A 23,296-nucleotide genomic window follows, 5' to 3' on the forward strand; every position below is an offset into this window, starting at 1 on the left:
TTATGCTAAAGCCCTCTTTACCCTAATTCTTGTTATTCATTACATTATACCCAGATTTCAACAGACAATTGCAAAGCATTTGTTAAGTGTCCTGAAGATAAGAAAAAACAGTCTGAATGGATAAAGCAATGCTCTGAACCAGAATTAAATATGATATAAATGGAAATATTAGACATGAAATTAAAAATAACTCATTAGTCTTGGCACCCATAGCACAGTGGTTATGGTGCCAGCCACATATACCAAGGGTGGCAGGTTCGAACTCGGCCTGGGCCAGCTAAAAACAACAATGACAACTGCAACAAAGAATTGCCAGGTGTTGGCGCAGATGCCTGTAGTCCCAGCTACTTGGGAGGCTGAGGCAACTGAATCACTTAAGCCCAAGAGTTGGAGGTTGCTGTGAGCTGTGATGCCACAGCCCTCTACCAAGGGTGACATAGTGAGACTCTGTCTCAAAAACGAAATAATAACTCATTAATATGTTTATGGTTCTAAGGGTAAAATAAGGTGCCATCTAACAACAGATGAGTGACACTGGCAGAGATTAATACTTAACTCACAATCAAAAAGGTCATTTTTTTTTTCCTTTTAAAAAAATCCTTTAAAATTTTATTTACTTTTCCTGAAAGATTTAATAAATGTGAAATCATGTTTGTGGGAAGTTTCCCTGTCTGACCATCTCAGATGTGAGTTACTTCTAGGACGACCAAACATTCCATTTTACTCAGGACTAAAGTTTTTTTCAGCACTTGGTACTTTCAGTACTCAAAGTGGCTCGAACCAGTGTGTGTGTGTGTGTGTGTACACACACTCGCACACACAAACATGTACATACATGTGTATATATATATGTTAATAAAAATATAGAGCATTAAAAAGAGGTTTAGAGAAAGGGAGAAAACGAAGGAAGAAAAACGAAGGAAAAGGGAAGAAGAAAAGAATGTATTTTAGAGAATAAACTATAAATTAAATTAATAATTAAATACAATTTTTTCTTTAATAACCAAATCAGACTTACGGTAAAATTATGAAATTGTTTTGTCCTTGTAAATGTAAAAGAAAAAATTGGCTCCAGCACTTTATTTACTTTCTTATTACTTTTTTCTTTTCGACATAAGGAATGAAAGCAGTATTGATAGAAGAATATAAAAGGTACTATGTCTTGCTCTTATCGGAACATAAATCATATCTAGTCAAGTAATTTTTGATGTGAAATAGATTGATTACGTACTAGAATTTGAAGTTTAAATTTCTGACTGATAAAATACTTTTACCAAAAAGATTAAACCTGATTTAGGAAATTAAGCTCAAATGTAAACTGAAATCTTTTACAAAACTTGAATGATGTAACACTTTATAAAAAATATATTTGTTACTAAACCACTGTCCTCCTGTCATGTTATATGACTAATAAATCTCAGAGATGTCTTGGACATCGAAAAGATAGAAATAAAGTAGGTCATTTGATTTGGTGAAAAATAAATGGCCAGGAAGTAGCTGACCTGGGAGATGCACTGCTGGCAAGGTAACATAATCAGAAAGCTGTCGGACGTCCAGAAGCCTGGCAGAGAGTTGTTGTGGAGGATTAAGTCATGGTTGGCTTTGCAGAGTCCATCAACTCTTCTCATTGTGGGAACAACAGGTTTTGTGGAAAGCAAGTTTAGTTGTAAAATCAAATTCAAAATGTAGGGTTTCTTAATTAGATCTCTTCTAGAAACAATAGTTTAATTGGATTTCTATAGTGGAACGGTCTTGATTTTGTGTAAACTTAAAATAAATCAGCATAGTTTGCCACCTCTACCACGGAGGGAATTTAAAAGCCTCACTGCAGATGCTAGCTCCTACACAGAGGCAATTAGAAAACCTTCAACCAAACTCACATGTCTTGACACTATAAGCCATGACGGAAGCCTAGACTCCGTTTTGGCAAGAATGGCCTAGACTCTGGTTGTGGCTATGGTTGTGGAAGTCTGCAAGGTCTTGGTTCTTACTCCGGCTCTAGAAGATGTGATTTGGATGTCTACTGAAAAATCTCTTTATGTTTCCAGATCCTAAAAACAGAGCCCAACTATAAAATGTCTGGTGGGAAAGTCCATAAGAACTAGGAGGGATAACAGCTGCAGTGCTAACAGAAAGAACAGCAAGCTCACGATGCTGTAGTTGAAACTGAGATTTACCTGAGAACCATTAAATTACTGACATGTAGTCATTGCATTTCAGTGAAGCCTTTTGTGAAATTACAAATTCTCTCCTATCCCTGCTGATTGAAAATTAAAAAAAAAACTATATCCCGTAGGAAAAATAAATTTTCCCATGAGTTACTACCAATCATGACCCTTTCTAGTAACGGAGGCAAGATACTCCAAGATATAGTTGAACTTTGCTTATTCGTTGGTCTCTAATTTTTTTAAAGAGCTACAGATTAAGAATGATAGCTATTTAATGTGTTTGGAATAGAAATAAGGGTGATTTTGACTCTCTCTTATACATGTTCATTAGGTTTCAGATGAATTTTTTTCCCCATTGTTAAGTAAGTGTAAATGGCAAAATTGTGGCACTAAATGAATTCCATCTTTGGTGCATTCTTAACAGATTTAAGAAAATATTTTAAAGTTAAATGTGTTCCTTTTTAGGTTAGAAGCTTAAAAAGTAGGAAAGAAAGCCTGGGTGTGGTGGTTCATGCCTGTAATATAGCACTCTGGGAGGCCAAGGCATGTGGATCACCTGAGTTCAGCAGTTTGAGACCAGCCTGAGCAAGGGTAAGACCCCTTCTCTAGGGTGGCGCCTGTGGCTCAAGGAGTAGGGCGCCAGTCCCATATGCCAGAGGTGGTGGGTTCAAACCCAGCCCTGGCCAAAAAAACCACAAAAAAAAAAAGAAAAAAAAAAGACCCCTTCTCTAAAAATGGCTGGGCTCTGTGACAGGTGCTTGTACTCCCAGCTACTTGGGAGGCTGAGGCAAGAGGATCACTTGATCCCAAGAGTTTGAGGTTGCTGTGAGGTATGACACCCACAGCACTCTACCAAGGGTGACAAAGTGAGACCCTGTCTCAAAAAAAAAAAAAAGTAGGAAAGAAGATAGAGCATGTTGAGTTTGATGAAGGACTATTACTATTATAAGGATCAGATCAAGCAGATGAGGGAGGGTTCTGCAAGGAATACGGTCAAGCAGAAACCCTTGCAGGTTTTAAAGTGAAAGCAGGTGTCTGAGCAGCAGCGGGACAACCTCACCCCATAGTCTTTAATACTAATTACACTATCCAGTCATTGAAGGGCGCCAAGACCACGGTCGATGCTATGAATGAAAATAGGCCAGATTGAGGATTTACAAGACTGGCTTGAGGATATGGTGAAAGATGCAAATAAAATTCAAGGGGCACTAAGTCGCAGTTACCACAGCCCAGAATTAGATGACGCAGAGTTGGATGCACTGGGTGATGAGCTTCTGGCTGATAAAGACACTTCCTATTGGGTGAAGCAGCATCTGCACCTGCAGTTCTAGGAGGTGTCCCCCTAACGCAAATACTAAGGATGGAGCCCTGGTGGATGAATTTGGATTGTCACAGATTCCTGCTTGGTAGACTTGGATTATTGAAGTACATCATACGAAACAAACACACCTTATGGGACTAGGAGATATGTTATCTTTCCAAATTTGCTAGAGCAGATTTAGGTTTCTTCTTTTCTTTGAAGGAAAGGTTAATTACAATGCCTTTTGCTGTGGTTGTTCAGACTCATCACTTTAGAGATGCTTTCTTTGCGCTAAAATTTGATTCCTTTCAGACTGACTTACTTAAAAGTATCTTTGGCTTTGTATGGGTTGTTTTCATTCATTAATAATCATTTGAAATAAAATCAAGGAAACAGGAGTCTTTAAAATGTATGACAGTACATGTAACTCTACAGTGTTGAAATGATCTGAGAAATTGCTAAGACAAAGATGAAATTATCAGAGCTGCTCATATTCTGATTCAAAACCATTTTTTATTGTGGTGTGATAGGTTGGCTAAAGTGATAGCCTTTTTCTGATGAGTTTTGTTGTGTCTTGTGAGCAATTCATTACTGGGTCCAATATTGGAAAGTAATTGCCACTGCTGTATCATGCATGAGGAGACATTTTGATTCCAAGTTCCCTCCATATTATAGCCTGATTGTAATCAGTAATGAATATCTCTTGATATTTAACATATAGGACATTTATTTTGACTCCATAAGTATTTTTCAAAAGAGAAAAATGGAGCTGAAGAATTATTTTTTTCTATAAACAAAATATTTAATAGTATCTTTCATGCAGTTAAGTATAAAATATCCCAGTGGATAAATCCAGGATTACCAGAAGCTGGTTCTTGCCATCAGCTTTCTGAGATGTTCAAGATACCATATCAAAAAAAAATCAAAAGCTTGATATCATGAAGCCTCTGAAGACATGAAAAATACAAAGCCTATACTCAAGATGAGTATGTTGTAAAAAGCATTAAAACGTAAGAGCACTCCTTGGGAAGTCATTGATTGATCCCCTAAAATAAACCTGGTGTTAATAGATGTGAGGCCCCTTCCTTACATAAAAGAAAACAAATTACTGAGACTTGCCCATGCCTGTAGGTATGCATGTCTATGAAGAGTGCCTAAGACTTGACACTCTATCACTGAAGATGTTTAAATATCTTTCAACATCAAACTTCAGCTCTGCACCACGAGCCATTCAGACACCTGCCTCCGAGGCCTGGAATCTGGCTTCAGTGACATTAGTGGCCAGTGCTGTTGCTGTGTAGGTGTGGATATGACTCTGGTTATGGTGAGCATGGATTTAATTCTGCCACCCAAGTTGCCATAGAATATACTGTACCTCTGGATTTTACGAAGGTTTGGGACCTATGATTCTTGGGAAAATGATACAATAGCAAAACCCAACTCTTCAAATGTTTCATCCAGAGCAAGCAAGGAAGTTGAATTATAGACTTTACAAGCTTGTTGGCATAAGATTTAAGAGCTGTCATTGTATGTGCAGCTGTTCAATAGCAATTTGAAATTATTCCATAAATATTGGATATTTTACCACAACAGTTATTTCTCCTTTCATTCTCAAAAAACTAATTTTTCATCTGAAATTTCTGTGGTGTGTTTTATGTGGAAAAATATCTCCATACTCATTTTACAATAAATGTGTTCAGTATGACATTGCAAGATGGTCTTAACTTCATTCATCTATCTTAATAAGTGTCTCCTGTTTTCTGATATTTGAAATGAAGGCAACTGTTTTTCTTCCTGAGAATACTCTTTATTCTTCTTATTAAATCAACAAAAAACAAATAATCATAGATTAAGTTTGAGGGAGAGACATAGCTGGTTGTTTCCAATTGCTATTCTTTGTCCCTGTTCTGTATTTGTGAGTCAGAATCCAGATCTCCGGTTGCAAGAAGTCTTATCAGATATCACTGAAAGTACTTATTATGCAGTAAATATGATTTATGTGATTTTTGAGTCATAATCAAAACTTATACTGGTGTGAGATTCAATTATGATGACAATTTGGGGTGCTAAAATTCCTGGATTTGGGTTATGAATAATAGCCTTGATTACTATTTGGCCATTTGGCCTTTGGTTCCATCCATATTATATTGTATCACTAAAGTAAGATTTACATAAAGAAGCTGTGTGAAGCTTCCCTTTGCATTGCCAAACAAAAGAGCCTGTTAATACCATCACCTAGCTGCTTCAATTATTCTCTTTTGACTGTCTATGAGTTGCTTGCAGGTTGAGGATGATGTAATCTACTGATTACCTAGAGCTTTGGGAAACTATTTTTTTCTCTTCTACAATTTTTTTTTTCACATTTTAAAAAATGCTTTACAGTAAGCATGTTAACAGAATAAATTGCAGAATTACACTATATACCAAAATCTAGGATTTATTCTCTTGAATATTTAGCAGAAGTTCAGAATTCCAATTCAAGCCTTACATTAGAAATTGAATTTACAATTGCACTAAGTTAGAAACACTAAAATCACAAAATCTCAAAACTACAGATGCTGGCGTGGATGTGGAGAGAAGGGAACACTTTTACACTGCTGGTGGGACTGCAAACTAGTACAACCTTTCTGGAAGGAAGTATGGAGAAACCTCAAAGCACTCAGGCTAGACCTCCCATTTGATCCTGCAATCCCATTACTGGGCATCTACCCAGAAGGAAAAAAATCCTTTTATCATAAGGACACTTGTACTAGACTGTTTATTGCAGCTCAATTTACAATTGCCAAAATGTGGAAACAGCCTAAATGCCCACCAACCCAGGAATGGATTAACAAGCTGTGGTATATGTATACCACGGAATACTATTCAGCCATTAAAAAAAATGGAGACTTTACATCCTTCGTATTAACCTGGATGGAAGTGGAAGACATTATTCTTAGTAAAGCATCACAAGAATGGAGAAGCATGAATCCTATGTACTCAATTTTGATATGAGGACAATTAATGACAATTATGGTTATGGGGGGGAAGCAGAAAGAGGGACGGAGGGAGGGGGTGGGGCCTTGGTGTGTGTCACACTTTATGGGGGCAAGACATGATTGCAAGAGGGACTTTACCTAACAATTGCAATCAGTGTAACCTGGCTTATTGTACCCTCAATGAATCCCCAACAATAAAAAAAAAAAAAAAAGAAACACTAAAATTAACCTGATGGGAAATTTTACATAAATCCTAATTAATCTAAATCGTAGTTTATTGAGTAAGAAAAACATGACATCCTTTTTATTTATTTTTTTTTATTTTGGCAGTTTTAATTTTCACGTCTCTGATCATTCTGGTAAGTAATGCTATGGAAGGCTTTTTACATATTATTAGACATTTGAACATCTTGCTTTCAGTATTCTCAAGTCTATTTGATGTTTGTCTTCCGACATTAGAGTTGTAGGAGGGTTTTGCATTATGATATCTGTATCTACGTCTGTATTGATTTATAAATCCATACCTTTATATTCTCCCAGTCTGTGCTTTGTGGTTGATGAAATCAATTTAACAATGTTTTATAATCAGTGCCTTCAGTGTCCTAAAAAAAATTTCCAGAAGCTTTGAATTTTAGCCGCTAAATTCAAATCTATAACACAATGTGAATTCACTTTGTGTATAGTAGAAAGTATTAAAGTTAATCCTTTTTCTTGTTCCATTTGAATAATTCATTGTTGCAGCACCATTTGATGAATTCTTCTGTTTGCTTTGGAGTCCTTGCAGGAAAAAAAAAAAACAAAAACAACAACATCCAATTCTAGACTTCCTAATTTTACTATTGATCTATTTGTGTATTTTCAAATCAATACCACACTCTCTTGATAGTTCTAGTTTTTTACAAGTCTTGTAATCAGTTAATACAAGTTGTCACATTTTATCTTTTTAAAGATTGCCTTGGATATTCTTTACACATTTTAAAATATTTTGTAAATATCTACATCATTCTTGCATTTGGAGTAAGATTTTATTTAGAATACAATTTGGGGAATATTCAGTTGTTGCCAATACATAAATAGGACATATCCTTATTTTAATGGTCTTCACTAATTTCTTACAGCATTAACTTATACTTATTAAGGAGTTGGCCTTTTATATCTTTTAACATACCTATTTTTATTTTATATTTTTGTTGTTATTATTAATATTTTTGCATATTATTTTCTACTTTTTAGTATATTATTGTGCCCTGAATTTACAGATGGAGTTTATTTTCTGAAAGAATCTTTGCAAAATAAGTGTTATTTCTTCCTTAAATAGTTACAAGAATTCCCCCATGAAAGCCAGGCAAACTTATACTTTCCTTTGTTAGAGGTCTGTTTTTTTTTTTTTTTTTTTTTTTAACATACAAATGTAATTTTCTTGACATATATATACCTTAAGATTTTTATTTGTTCTTGCACGAGTTTTAGTAAACTTTTCATTTGGAGGAATTTGTCGATGCCTCCCATGCAGTATGAGAGTACACAAACCCATCCGGAGGATCAGATTTCTAACTTACTGGGCAAGAAGAGAGCCTTTGGAAAATCAGGCTAGTTTATTTTTTATTTTATTAATTCTGTCTTGAGTGGAGTCAGTACTAATGTTTTTGTTGTTTGGTTGATAGCAATAGCCATATAACAAGAATTTTTATATAGCTCAATAGAATCAAAAATTGAGACTGAAGCAGAAGGAATGGCATGAGATGTTTTGTGACTATTTTATTTTATTATTATTATTATTTATTATTTTTTTTTTTTTTGCAGTTTTTGGCCGGGGCTGGGTTTGAACCCGCCACCTCCAGCATATGGGGCCAGCGCCCTACTCCTTTGAGCCATAGGCGAGGCCTGACTATTTATTTATATATTTATTTTGAGACAGAGTCTCACTTTGTCACCCTTGGTAGATTGCCATGGTGTCATAGCTCACAAAAACCTCAGACTTTTGGCCTAAAGCAATTCTCTTGCCGCAGCCTCACAAGTAGCAGGAACTACAGGTACCCGCCATAATGCCCGACTATTTTTAGAGACAGGGTCTCACTCTAGCCTGAGCTTAGCCGATCCACTGCACCCAGCCTTTTTGTGACTTTTTAAATCATCCTAGTTATCTTGAAGCTGTGTGCTGATCTCTTCCTAGAGAAACTTCACGTTAATAGCAGGTTCTCTAAAATAAGACATATGGATATCAGGTTGTGGAAAATTAAATACCCCAGTAGTACTATGTGTAAACCCTTAATAAATATTTGCTTATATGCTTATCCTTTAGTGGTAATGAGTTTTTAAATGTGTCTAAAGGAAAAAAAATATATGAATACGAAAGCCATCCTTACGTTATTCTCTGGCAGAAACCACTATGACTTATCAGTAGTAATCATTATTATTATCATCTACATTTTTGTTCCTCTCCCGATTACCTGCATAAGAAGAACAATAGGTCAAAATATTTCCTCATGGCATATAATAATCCTGTATCTTCAAAAGTAGCCCTGCTACCTAGAATGTACCCTTGACCTTTTGGAGGTGATCAGCACTGCTGTAACTGGGGCTCCATCTGTTTTGACTTGGCTCAGACACTGGAAGGAACACTCGCTAGTTCGTTCTCTCTCTCCTTCCTCTTCTTTTTTTCCCCCTTTTCTCCCTCCTGTCCTCCCCTTCCTCACCTCGTCTCTTTTTCTGAAACCTGGAAATGCCTTGTTCAGGGAGGTAACTGTAATGTAAATGTTATCTTTGTGAAAACGTTAAGAAAAAGTCTAAGCTATACAGAACCCGAGGGACACTCTCAATAAGATTAGTTTCATGCCAGCCTCAGACTGCACAGCCTTTTACTGTCAAGTAAAATTTGTTTATGACTCAACATTTCTAAATATTTGACATTTAAGTGACTACAATTTTGAATGAAGCAGGGATTTAAGAGCAGCTTTATGGCCATACTTGCCTCAAGTGATCAGGAATAATCATGAACCTGGAAAAAAATACTCTGCAAAGAAGTCCCCCCTTGATGGTGTGGTCACACAGCAAAGAAGCCCCCCCCCCTTGATGGTGTGGTCACAGTACAAAGAAGTCCCCCCTTGATGGTGTGGTCACACTGCAAACAAGTCCCCCCTTGATGGTGTGGTCACACTGCAAAGAAGTCCCCCCTTGATGGTGTGGTCACAGTACAAAGAAGTCCCCCCTTGATGGTGCGGTGGTCACACTGCAAAGAAGTCCCCCCTTGATGGTGTGGTCACACTGCAAAGAAGTTCCCCCCTTGATGGTGTGGTCACACTACAAAGAAGTCCCCCACCCCTTGATGGTGTGGTCACACTGCAAAGAAGTCCCCCCCCTTTGATGGTGTGGTCACACTGCAAAGAATTCCCCCCCTTGATGGTGTGGTCACACTGCAAAGAAGTCCCCCCCCTTGATGGTGTGGTCACACTGCAAAGAAGTCCCCCCTTGATGGTGCGGTCACACCGCAAAGAAGTCCCCCCCCTTGATGGTGCGGTCACACTGCAAAGAAGTCCCCCCCCTTGATGGTGTGGTCACACTGCAAAGAAGTCCTCCCCCTTGATGGTGTGGTCACACTGCAAAGAAGTCCCCCCTTGATGGTGCAGTCACACTGCAAAGAAGTCCCCCCCCCTTGATGGTGTGGTCACACTGCAAAGAAGTCCCCCCTTGATGGTGCAGTCACACTGCAAAGAAGTCCCCCCCTTGATGGTGTGGTCACACTGCAAAGAAGTCCCCCCTTGATGATGTGGTCACACTACAAAGAAGTCCCCCCCCCTTGATGGTGTGGTCACACTGCAAAGAAGTCACACAGCTTCTTGACAGAACTGCAGATGCTCTGAAGCCTGAAGGAGGTCCGGTTTATGCAAGTTGTGATGTAAGAAGAGTCTTTGGAGTTGCAAATATTTCTCATTACAGACAATATAATCAGAGAAATTCAAATAATTTACAAGCTTCACTGAGATGGAAGGTAACTCCATGCACAGGGAACAAGCAAACGAGCCAATAATGTTTGTTTTATGCAATTTGTTCTGAGGAACGAAAATGTGATAAATCTGAAAGATGTACCACATCATAGCTTAGGGAATACAAGTTATGCACAGGTGTTGAGATTCATATTCATACTCAGGAAACAATTCTTGACCCTATGAATTACTATGGTAATCACTGTGGTGACGTGGGCTATTGCTATGGCAACAGATGCGGTAACTTCTCTGGTCTGGAGAGGTTACCTGGTTTGGAGGCTACAGATACGGTTATTTCCATGCATCTTGTTACAGAAAACATGGATTCTCTAGCTCCTAATAAAATTCTTCCTTAAAAATCTGATATGTGGTTCCATGAGTAAATTTGCTAAACTTGATTTTAATCATGAGTCCTACCTAAATTAGGCGAGGTCTGCTGGTTCAAAACAATTATCACCCAAGACGTCCAGTACATTTATATTATACAAGTTTGTTTTCATCATATCTCTCTTGGGCCACAGAAAATATAGCTTTCGTTTAATTTATTTGACTCAATTATACATGTTACTAAGTATACATATTACCCAACATCCAATGTGGAAATAAATATACTTTCCTATGTATGAACCACGTACCGTACTTCATAAATAGGTTGCTAGATATATATGGACCTATAAAAGGACAATACATTAATATTGATCTGGTTAAAAAAAATCCCTCCAATATAACAGTAACTATTTAAATGTTACTATTTTAAATTGCGCATGAACTTTATGGACACCTTATAGGTGATTTAAATTTCCCAGCTTTTCCCAACCAACTTCAACATTTTAACTGTGTATATATGGTCATAAATAAAAGTGAATTACATTTTCTTAAATTTTATACTGTTGGGGTTCATGTAGTTATCTGTCTGATCAGTTGTCAGTGTGCTCCTGGCTAAAGAATGACCAGTTCCACCACAGCAAGCCAAATGTGAAAGTTTATTAAGGAGAAGGAAGACAGGTTTACAGAGTCAGATACATTTGCCATAGACACTTAAGGGGTCCCTTGTCCCAGCAAAAGGGCTCTGATAATGATCTAAGGTTCTGTTCTATACTGCCTCAGTGAAGCCCTTCTCTTAGTTCAGATATTATCAAGAAACCACTTGGATGAACAGTTATCAAAAGGATAATTAGCTTTATGTCACTTTCCAAATCGTATTGTACCTAGGCTGGCTGGCCCAGAGAGGGTATCCTTCTTCCCACAGGTGCGGCGGTTCATTGCTCTGGGTAGGGTAAGGTGGGGCAGCACTAAGGCTGGGCTGCTCTTGTTCTGCTTCCCAGGTGGGGTAGTTGCTCCAGGCAGCCCCAAAACACAGCACTTAGTTTTTCCTTCTTTCCCAGGAGAGCTGAAATTCAGTCTAACAATACAATTATATTTATGAATGCAGTCCAAAACACATAAATAATCCACTCCTTTCAAAATTTGTTGCTTAGTCAGCCCTTTTGTGGTAACAAAAGAAGAGCAGTGGGCTAAAATATTTCTTTAAACTTCCAGGAAAGGAAAGCATATTTTTTAGTGAATTGCTTGGTAATAAATAATCGTCCTTGATCTGTTCTCCACTGTCTGTCATTTTTACTTGGCTTTTTCGTGAAAATAGTTGTGTAATAAATTTAATGAAGGTATTTCAAATTATGTAATTAAAATATATGTAGTATTAAAAGTAGCTAGTTGGCTTAATTCCGTTTTTATGTCATGGTTCCTCTGTGGCATGCAAGGGTACTCTCCCTTTTACTGTCTTCATCATCTTCATGACATTAAAGACTTTTACAAATGTAAGCAGAAAATAAACACCCAGATAATAAAGAAGCAGCTTCCTCTGCGGCTTTACTTAATGAGAATCATCACTCATCCAAAGGAGTTTTTGTTTGCTTGTTTGTTGTAAAACAAATTTTGAATCAATTCCACTCACCAAAAAGCAAACATTCCATTGCTTGAATTTCACATGATATAATATATAAAAGATCTAAAATTATATTTCTTTTTCCCAAACTTAAATAGTACATTCAGGTAATTGTATAAAGTGTATGTTTTTTTTATTTGTTTGCCTTGCTGAAATTCAATAATGTAAGTAGCTGTCCTAGCATTAAAGATTGTACAGTGCTGCCGCCTATAGGACAGGTGAGGAAACACCAGTTAAATGACGCCTGGAGTCACAACTTCAAGTGTAAGAACAAAGACCGGAAGGCAGTTCCCTGGAGTTCTGATCCTCTGTGCCACCATTCTGATTCTCTTTCATCGCATACTTCCAAAATGTAATATCCTCTAGGAAGTTCTTGCAATATTTCCATGAACGGCTTCAATTTTATGTCACTGAGTTTGCACAGATTAGTTCTCTCTCTTAGATTCACTATTTATTGTTTTTATTTTTTTACATTTTTCTTGTTAATTTTTTCCATATTATGTAATCTTCTATTTCTCAATTTCAAACTTAGCTGAATGCAGACTTTACGGCAAATGAAGAATAAACAATGTTAAAACTCAAGTCTCAAGATCATTCTTTTTGATTAGAAAACTTGGATTTATTTATACAACATGTATGTGTATATGTGTGTGTGTGTGTATGTGTATATATATCTATAATTTTTTTAAAAGAAACTCACCCAGCTCTTGTCATTTCTCCTTTCACATGTCATATTTTCACAGGGAAGGAAAGGTGGATCAAGTTTGGTAAGTCCATTAAAGGAACTTTGACCAATGTAGTTGAATTTCATTTATAACTATTCTGTTCCTCTGCAAGTCAATAACTTCACAGCCTGAGGAAAGTATCACAAAGATGAAAAAAAAAACTATCAATATAATTATAATGAGAAAAAAGCACATCTTGCATTCCTGGTATAATACAATATTAACATATTTTTGTAAACTGCTTTTTCTTATGTTATTGATTGGTGTCTGCATTAAGAGAATTTATAACGGAAGTTTTCTTTCTTCACAGGTAAAACTTATTACTCTGAACGAGAAACATTTTCTTTTTCTCTCATTATTATCATGGGGTTATTCAATACATATTCCAAGGTAAACTTATTAAAAGTGAAAGGAAAGAGAAGATAAAAAAAGATCATTGTTCACTGATGTTCAATGATGTTCAATCATTGTTCAGTAACACCCAGCTACTTTGGGTCTGATATGCTTTGGGTCTAACAGTCTACTTTGGACATAAAACAAATACCACTACAATAAAATATATGGCCTCATTTTGTAATGGATATTTCCATCTCCTTATTTTTTCACTTAGGAAAAAAGATGAGACAAAATATTTGTTCCATATACTTTATGTAGGACAATATATGGATCTACGTGTTTTTCTTAGTATAAACCTTTTACTGCTAACAATCACTGTTTATGTGAAAAATTATCACATGCTTTATTTCATGAAAAAGTTCTGGTTCTTATTTGGCCCTTGAAATTTTCCCTTTATCTCTTGCATAGATCTTTTTTTCTTTTTTTGGTTTTTTGGCCGGGGCTGGGTTTGAACCCACCACTTCTGGCATATGGGACCCGCGCCCTACTCCTTGAGCCACAGGCGCCACCCAATCTTTTTTTCTTTTTTGAGGCAGTCTCTGTTGTATAAGCTGGAGTGTAGTGACAGCAGCCTAGCTCATAGCATCTTCAAACTTCTGGGTTGAAGCGATGCTCCTGCCTCAGCATCCTGAGAAGCTGGGACTATAGGCACTCACTATAGTGCTTGGCTAATTTTTTTCTATTTTTTGCTATAGATGGGGTCTGGCTCTTGCTCAGGCTGGTCTCAAACTCCTGCCCTCTGCCTCCAAGAATGCTAGGATTATAGGCATGAGCCACTGTGCTTGACCAGGTGTTTACATTTTTATGCATCCAGAACAAGCAAAAATTACCTATCAGTCACTCTCATATTACCTGGCTGAGCTATATGAACCAATCCTTAATAGGATTGCAGAATTGCATTTCTAGGATTGCATTATGATTCTGTCTTCGAAAGGACTCACTGAGAATTAAAAGTTCAGCTTACCAACTATTTCAAGTTCAGATAAGAAATAAGAACAGAACTCTATTTGAATAAAAGAAATATGACAACTATTGGGTTAAATCATACCCTATAAGTCAAAAGGCATATTATGTCATTTTTCTATCTTAAAAAGTTACCATGGCAAGTGATAGTCAGCATGTTGCACTGTGTGGTAGCTATAATAGCTACTGTTGATTTACTTAGAGTTTCTTCATTAGTTCAATGAAGAGTTTTTAATTCCCTAGTCTACTGTTTGGAAAAAGTGAAACATCCAATTAGGGAATTTATCTTTATTAAATAACTGTAAATCTCACAAAAACTCAGCAGAATTTTTAAAGTCACGTAAATTAAATAGATTTCTGGTGGTCCACGTCAAGAGACAGGTACTTCCTGTAGATTAACAAAGGTAGGGTCAAGGTTGGATCCAGTTGACCAGCTCAGAGAAGTGACCTAAGAGACTCCAAGAAGCCTAAGTCAAATTTCCTTATATATGAATTAAGTTCAATAACTCATCCTAGAAAAAGTTGCCACACCTTATTGCTGAATATCATTATTATGGACACCTTTGAAGTACTCCCCTTGGGGAACTATACACCAACATCAGCACATAATTCACCCTTCAAAGTAAATTTGAAACTCTTTTTCTGAATGACCAGCAGAGCTATCATTGTATTACCTTTGATATCCGGAATATCATCAAAATATCTTCCTATCAATATTTCCTTTATCTTTGGGTAAAAAAAAAATGTCACTGGGAGCCAGATCAAGTAAGTAGGGAGGGTGTTTCAATACACTTATTCGTTTGAGCTGGTATATTGTCATGATGCAAGAGCCACACCTTTCTCATGCCAAGATTTTCAGTAAAGATTTTCCTTGTTCTCTCTCAAAGTTTACTTTGTTATGCTTCTCATAGTCAGTCAATGATTTTGATGCACAATTTGACAAAATTTTGCAATGCAATGCTTTTATCAGTTCTGCTCATTATTGGCCACCCTGACATGTCTACATCAGTGATGCTTTCTCTCCCCTCAGAACAATGTTTAATCCATTTGTATACTGATGTTTTCTTCATTTCCACATAAACTTGGACTAACATGTCCCAATTTCACTTTCACTCTTGCAAAGTTTAACAAGAAATTTAGTGTTTGTTCAATGCTCTAATTCAAGTGCCAACATTCTTGAGATGGCACACAAAAACACACAGAAATAATGATGAACCCTGCTCAGCAAGATACCACCACACGTTGACATGAACATAGCTGTGAGACACTGATATTCCAAGGTTATAAAACCTTACCAAGTTGATTGTACAGTGCTGCCCTTCATAAGTACACAGTGGCAAGTTTGAAAAGTGAATTGTCAGAACTCATATATTTCTTAATTTTATGTCATTTCATCATTCATTGTGCCTTCATTTTGAAAACTATGAAGACGATCTCAGTTTTAAGGTTATCGTTTTAACATTTCAGAAATCCCTATGAGTCTGTGTATGTTTTCAAAAAAAAAGTACTTCAATGAACTACTAAGAGGTTAGTTACCAGTTAGGGATCAGTTAGAAATTGCCTCCAAATAAATGAGTTCAGAGTAGAAACAGAAAAGCAAAGGCAAAGGAAATACTATGGTAAAGTGAAGAGGAGGTAGAAATAAAGAAACATTAATTGGGATAGTGAGTGGAAGCCAAGATAGAAAAATATTGTCGAGGCCAAACTTTTACCTTGCTGTTTCTAGCAGGTATTAAGACAATGAGAAGAAGGATGAAAGCTGACGTGAAAATGAAAATAGAGATCATATATACACTACTGAAGAAGGGTAAAGAACAAAGGGAATTGGACAGAGCATGCAAAAACAGAGGTAGGGGCAATCAGCCACTATGGTAGGACTTGTTATGAAGTAGAACCAATTATGAAAGAGAATTTTAGGATTTGAAAGAAATCTGTTACTGTTACTCTGATAACCCTGCACAGGAGAAAAATTTCCTGCCCTCAATTTCTGAAATTTTGCAACCAAAAGATTCTGAAGATAGTGCATGAAGCCAAAAATATTGCAAAAAGTTATAATGATGAAAATGCTAAACATAAACATGTGGTCTCTTCTTTTGAGTCTAATAATTTTGTGCACAGCAAGTCATTTAAGCTTTTCTTATTTGAAATGCTTTCCTATATTCAGAATATAGGCAATTTCTTAAGTTATTCACCTTGAAAATAGGTTTGCTTTTTAAGAATATGTAGATTTAAGAGCTAAACATTGAACACAGAGCTATAAAATTTATTTGGATGTGAAATTGCCGATTTGGGGGTTGACAGAACAGAGAAAAGGTTTAATTACAACAAGAATACCATTAAATGTAGATGTCATAATGCACCTGGTAATAGGCGATTCTATTTAGAGTTTGGATGTACTTTGAAAAAGTCAGCTATTTCATCTCATAAAAGCAAAGCCATAAGTTCATGGGCATCTGAAATAGGATGTTAAGTCAGCTGAAATATTTAAATAGGAGCGAGGGCCTCTCTCTGTGTCAGGAGACAGCAAATTAATGAGTTATAAGATGAAAGGTAATACAACAAATAACAAAAAAGGAGGGTATACATGTGATAAGTCAGGAGGTGACCATGTGATTTATCCCATGCTCTGACCAGGGTATATAGGCCTCCTCCTCCACAGGCTGACATTCACACTCAGGATCTTGCCTGAACAGCAAACCAACTCACCACCCCTGACACCATGAGCTACTACGGCGGCTACTACGGAGGCCTGGGCTGCGGCTGCAGAGGCTTCGGGGGCCTGGGCTACGGCTACGGCTGTGGCTGTGGCAGCTTCCGCAGACTGGGCTATGGCTGTGGCTTTGGAGGCTACGGGTATGGCTCTGGGTACGGAGGCTACGGGTACGGCTGCTGTCGCCCATCTTGCTATGGAGGATATGGTTTCTCTGGCTTCTACTGAATATCCTTTCCAATTCTTGAGGCCATGAGATTACCCAAATTTGATGGCAATAACTCAAACAAAATAAATGAACCTGGACCAAGCCAAGATAAAAAGCATCTAAGATTTTAACAATATTTATCATTCCATGATTATTTGCTAGATGTCATTTCATGCTTCTTAACTGTGCTTTTATTATCTGTGGAATTGTTCTGTTCCTTATGCAATAAATCTTCCTAACTTAAAACAACATACATGACTTTGATCTTTTAATTTAACTCAAGTTGTCAAAGTGATTATTTTTATATGCCAATGAAGAAAAGAAGCTACTATTTATGCTGTATGTAATATATCTCTAATGAAATAATTAGGTGTATACATGTACCTAACATATAGCTGTGTATATGTGTGTGTGTGTGTATACATTTGACCCTTGAAAACCATGGACATATGGAGGTTAGGGGAACAAACCCTCTATGCAGTCTAAACATCCACCACATGCATAGCATAATTTTTCTTTTTTTGACGGAAGATGTCAATTGTTAGCTTGGACTAGAATGCAATGTCAACATCATAGCTCACTGCAACCATAAACTTTTGGGCTCAAATAATCCTCTTGGCTCTACTCCCCAAATAACTGGGATTACAAGTGTGCAATACCATGTCCAGATAATTTTTTCTATTTTTTGTTGAGATGGGGGTGATATATAACTTTTGACTACCCCAACTGAACTATTAGAGGCTTATTATTGACTGAAAGCTTTCCCAGTAACACAGTCAATTAAGACATACTTTGTATGTTCTGTGTATTATATATTGTATTTTTACCTATAGTAAATTAGAAAAAAACAAATGTTATTAAGATGATAATAAGAAAATAACAACATATCTCCTTGCTGATTAAGTGGAAATAGATCATTATAAATATCTACACATTGAGTAGCCTGAGAGGGAGCAGAAAGAGGTAGGTTTTCCTGTGTCAGGGGAGGCAGCAATAAAAATTCCAATTTAAGTTTGGGCCCATGTCATTCCAGGGTTAATTGCACATAGACATATGTGAAGTGTAACACTAAATTAAAAAATAAAATGTCTTTCTCCTGAACATTAGATCATGTTAACCATGTCTTTTTCATTTCAGTCTTTTAGCTAAATACCATTGGCATTAAAATTTAGCAGTAAAGTATTGACTTACTAAAGTATTATAATTAAATTGATACCAATAGGAAAAATAAGTACATTTATGTGTTATTCAAAATTTATGTTTTTTCAGCCCCTCTAATAAGAAAAGCACTGATGAATGTAAACTGAAAATCAGCTTCTTTTGTAAATATTTATAACCTTTTCTTCATGGTCAGCCATGGTATGACACTATATTATTCTTCCATATTACCAGCACATTAACCAAGGAAATTTAAAAATCACTGCTATCACATGTGAAATAATCTATATTGAACCTGTGTCTTACCTGTAGCTTCATACACCCTAACTGAGTCTCTTATAATTTTCACCTTAATTCAAAAATCAACCAGAATAGTGGGTCTTTCCTTATTTTTTTCAAATATAGAACATTTTTCACTATGGAAAAGAAACTAGTCTTTTGGTTTGACTTTATCAAATTCAGTAATATCAAGGGTATACAGTGATGCCTTGGAATCCAGAGTTGATCCATCCCAGAATCCTGTTTGAGTTCCAAATCATTCAAGTTTCAAGATAATTTTTCCTCTGTAATATAATATAAACTATATTAATCTGTTCCTGGGTCCTACAAACTCAAATTTTTAAAATGAATTTAAGAATAAACACACTGGCTTTTAAAGTAAAAAATATTTTACAGTAAAAAAATACAAATAATAGTATTTGAATAAGAATGTAAGTTAATAAAAATGAAAATAGAAAAATATAAAGGTCTGTTTTGTCAGAATTGAACACATGGTTCAAAATACAGCCCTCACTGTTCACAAACTCCTTAAATTCCCTTACGAACTTTTCTGCTACTTCCAAATTAGAATTGGCAGCCTCTCCATGCATAATACTATGGATCTCAGTCCTTTTCTTAAAGTTCTTGAACCACCCCCGCTTGGCTTAAGGCTCCTCTTTTTTGAGCCCTGGTATCAGGCATGCCTTTCACTAAATCATTATAAAGGACCTTGGCTTTCTCACAAAAATTTAAATTATCTTTTACATCTAATACCTTAAACATTGAACAGCTTAGTAGACTAGTACAGCATTTCAGAGACTATGCAAAGAGAACACAAGTCTGCAGCTGTAAAAGTAAAGATAGGTACATGAGGAAGGAAAGAGGAGGAATTAGTTACAAGGTTGAGTGAAAATTGATGGGTGTCAAGAAGAACTTTGCCTATTTCACAGTTTTGTGTAGTAACCATAGTGTTGGTCTAATGGGAGAACAAGAGCTGTGTGACATTTTGAGAAAGACTTGAACACACCTATTAGAATGACTGAACAAGAAAGCAAATACTAGTATGTATATGGAGTAAATAAACTCTCATTTATTGCTGATGCAAATGCGAAATGGTGCAGTAACATTGAAACTAAACAAAGTCTTACTATATAATCCAGCAATTATACTCCTTGGTATTTATCTGAGTGAGCTGAAAATGTATGTCCACACCAAAATCAAACACAAATGTGTATAGAAGTCTTATTCATAATGACCAAATCTCAGAAGCAACCTACATGTCCTTCAATAAGTTAATGGGCAAACATTCTGTACATCCACCACACACGAAATATTAGCAGGTGATAAAAAACAATGAAGTATTAGAGAAAAAATGTGGGAATCCTAAAAGCACATTGCAAAGCAAAAAGAAGTTAGCATCAAAAACCCCCAAAACATTAGAGGCTGATGTGGACTACGAGGGAAAGAAATGATTATACTCTGTTGGTTAGCCTGCAAACTAGTAAACCCTCTAGGGAAAAATAATATGGAGCTGCTTCAAATAAGTAAAATTATACTTATCATTTGATCCAGCTATCTCACTACTGGGTATTTACCCAAAGGAAAATAGTCACATTCTGGGCGGCGCCTGTGGCTCATGGAGTAGGGCGCCGGTCCCATATGCCGTAGGTGGCGGGTTCAAACCCAGCCCCGGCCAAAAACCACACACACACACACACACACACACACACAAAAGAAAATAGTCACATTCTCCAAAAGACATGTGCATTTCAAGGTTTACTGCAGCACAATTCAAAATTAGAAAGATTTGAAATCAGTCCAAGTGCCCATCAATATGGGAGTGGATTAATAAATGTGATACATCTGCTGGTGGGAATGCAAATTAATACATTCCTTTTGGAAAGATGTTTGGAGAACACTTACAGATCTAAAAATAGATCTGCCATTCAATCCTGTAATCCCTCTACTAGGCATATACCCAGAAGACCAAAAATCACATCATAACAAAGATATTTGTATCAGAATGTTTATTGCAGCCCAATTCATAATTGCTAAATCATGGAAAAAGCCCATGTGCCCATAGATCCACGAATGGATTAATAAATTGTGGTATATGTACACCATGGAATATTATGCAGCCTTAAAGAAAGATGGAGACTTTACCTCTTTCATGTTTACATGGATGGAGCTGGAACATATTCTTCTTAGTAAAGTATCTCAAGAATGGAAGAAAAAGTATCCAATGTACTCAGCCCTACTATGAAACTAATTTATGGCTTTCACATGAAAGCTATAACTCAGTTACAACCTAAGAATAGGGGAAAGGGGAAAAGGGAGGGGCGGGAGAGGGGAGGGGGGCAGAGGGAGGGTGATTGGTGGGATTACACCTGCAGTGCATCTTACAAGGGTACATGTGAAACTTAGTAAATGTGGAATGTAAATATCTTAGCACAATAACTAAGAAAATGCCAGGAAGGCTATGTTAACCAGTGTAATGAAAATGTGTCAAACAGTCTATGAAACCAGGGTATGGTGCCCCATGATCACATAAATGTACACAGCTATGATTTAATAATAAAAATTAAAAAAAAATAAATAAATGTGATACATGTATAGCATGGAGTACTACCCAACCATTAAATAAATGGTGAACTAATACCTTTTGTAATAACCTGGATGGAATTGGAGACAATTCTTTGTGAAGTATCACAAGAACAGATAAAGAATGTATTCAATATTAAACTAAAACTAATGGGTAAAGAATGCTTTCATTATGAAACTAAAAAGAATTGATCAATACCCATGTGCACTTGTGGTAGTAAAACTTAACAGAAACCAAGCCAGTGATGGGGTGAGGAGTAGACCAGTGAATTCACACCTAATGGGTATAACGCACACTATCTCGGTGATGGGCACGATTAAAACTTCAACCCAAACTGCACAAAAGCAATGCATGGATCCAAAATATTAGTACCCCCTATAATCTTCTAAAATAATAAAACATAGAAGTCAATATGAAAAGGTTACAATACTGCATGACTCCCATTGAATGACCTTCTGGAGAAAGAACACTCTCTAGACAATTAAGAGATCAGTAGTTTCAAGGAATTTAGGAGAAGTAAGGAAAGGGGGTGGAGCACAGGGGGATTATGAGAGTGGTGAAACTATTCTGTATAATACTGGAATAGTGGATAACAAATTAATGTTTTTCTCAAAACACACAGAGCTGTACAACATCAACAGTGAAACTGAGTGAAATGATAAACTTCAGGAACACAATATCACAATTATCACAATAATGTGATACAACAATAAAGTATCATTATTGGCTCATAGTGTTAATATACGTATAAAAGGCAAGAAGTTAACGATAAGGGGAAACTGTGTTTATGTGGTGGGAGGATACAGGGACAGCTTTGTACTTTATGTTCAATTTTTCTGAAAATGGAAAAGTGTTCTAAAAACATCAGTAAATTCACAAAAAGAAATTGTCTCTGTTATCAGATGTCTGGGTGAGGTTGGGGAGAATGGAGAGACAAGGAGAGAGACATGACACACATTTTTGGAAGCTCCTTGGGTACATGGAATACCAGAGAAAAGGGCAGAGCTAAGAAGAGAACTTCTCATCAGTTTTCAAAGCTGCTTCTGAGATCAGTTTTGAGTCCTGTGTTTCACCTCAGTTTCTGAAGGGTTTTGTCCCATGGTTGTTATAGTGATGGGACTACAGACGTGGTAACACAAAGAGTGAATTCTAATGTAAACTGTGGATTTTAGTCTATAATTATGTATAGACACTTGATTATCAATTAAAAACCTCTTTTATTTCTCAAAGTAGTATGCAAAAAAAAAAATAGTTGTTATGGTGACCAATGTTCTAAAATTAAAGGAAACAGACCTATTTTGTTTCCAGAGTTATTTTCTGGTGCTTAATATAATGGAGTTGATGCCTATTGTCTTTCAAATATTTTGGTTTATCTCCAAAAAAAAAGAGAATTCACTGCTTAGGCTGAAGATTAAGATTCTTTAAAACAATATGATAGACTATAGACCTTTGAATGTCACCCTTATCTGTCAGTCAACTCATCGGTAAAATTTACTCATCCGGAGAAAACCAGAGATGATGAAATATGTAACTGAAACCTGCAACACTGCCACATGTAGTATCCCAGGCTATGAAGAATTCTGTTTGGGGTCCCTATGTCCAGACTTTGAAGATACAGCAATTTCTTCTCATTAAATGATGCAACAACTTTATATATACATATAAAAGGGCTGCCCTAACTTGGCAACAAAGCAAACTCAAAATTTTAATGAACATGAGGGCCTCTCCCCGTGACAGGGGACAATGAATGCGTCCTGTTAGGTCATTGTTAAAAAATGAGGAGGACATCCACATGATTTGTCACATGCACTGGCCAGGGTAGATAAGCCTCCCCCTCCACCGGCTGACATTCACACTCTGGGTCTTGCCTGAACAGCAAACCAGCTCACCACCCCTGACACC

General features: G+C 36.6%; 1 protein-coding gene and 1 pseudogene across 1 annotated transcript; both read left to right on the plus strand.

The window, feature by feature from the left end:
* Positions 1-3,082: 3,082 nt before the first annotated feature.
* On the plus strand, positions 3,083-3,578 carry LOC128567375 (charged multivesicular body protein 5-like; annotated as a pseudogene).
* Positions 3,579-17,123: 13,545 nt separating this feature from the next.
* On the plus strand, positions 17,124-17,396 carry LOC128567930 (keratin-associated protein 19-3-like). The gene has a single exon (XM_053565549.1). It carries the CDS (start codon positions 17,178-17,180, stop codon positions 17,394-17,396), a length of 219 nt encoding a protein of 72 aa, XP_053421524.1. The 5' UTR covers positions 17,124-17,177.
* Positions 17,397-23,296: the final 5,900 nt, after the last annotated feature.

This window comes from Nycticebus coucang, chromosome 16 (assembly GCF_027406575.1).
Source record: "Nycticebus coucang isolate mNycCou1 chromosome 16, mNycCou1.pri, whole genome shotgun sequence".
Taxonomy (NCBI): Eukaryota; Metazoa; Chordata; class Mammalia; order Primates; family Lorisidae; genus Nycticebus; species Nycticebus coucang.

What these genes read in the sequence shown, in the direction of transcription:
- LOC128567930 (XM_053565549.1), top strand. Translation starts at nt 17,178, where the DNA reads ATGAGCTACTACGGCGGCTACTACGGAGGCCTGGGCTGCGGCTGCAGA.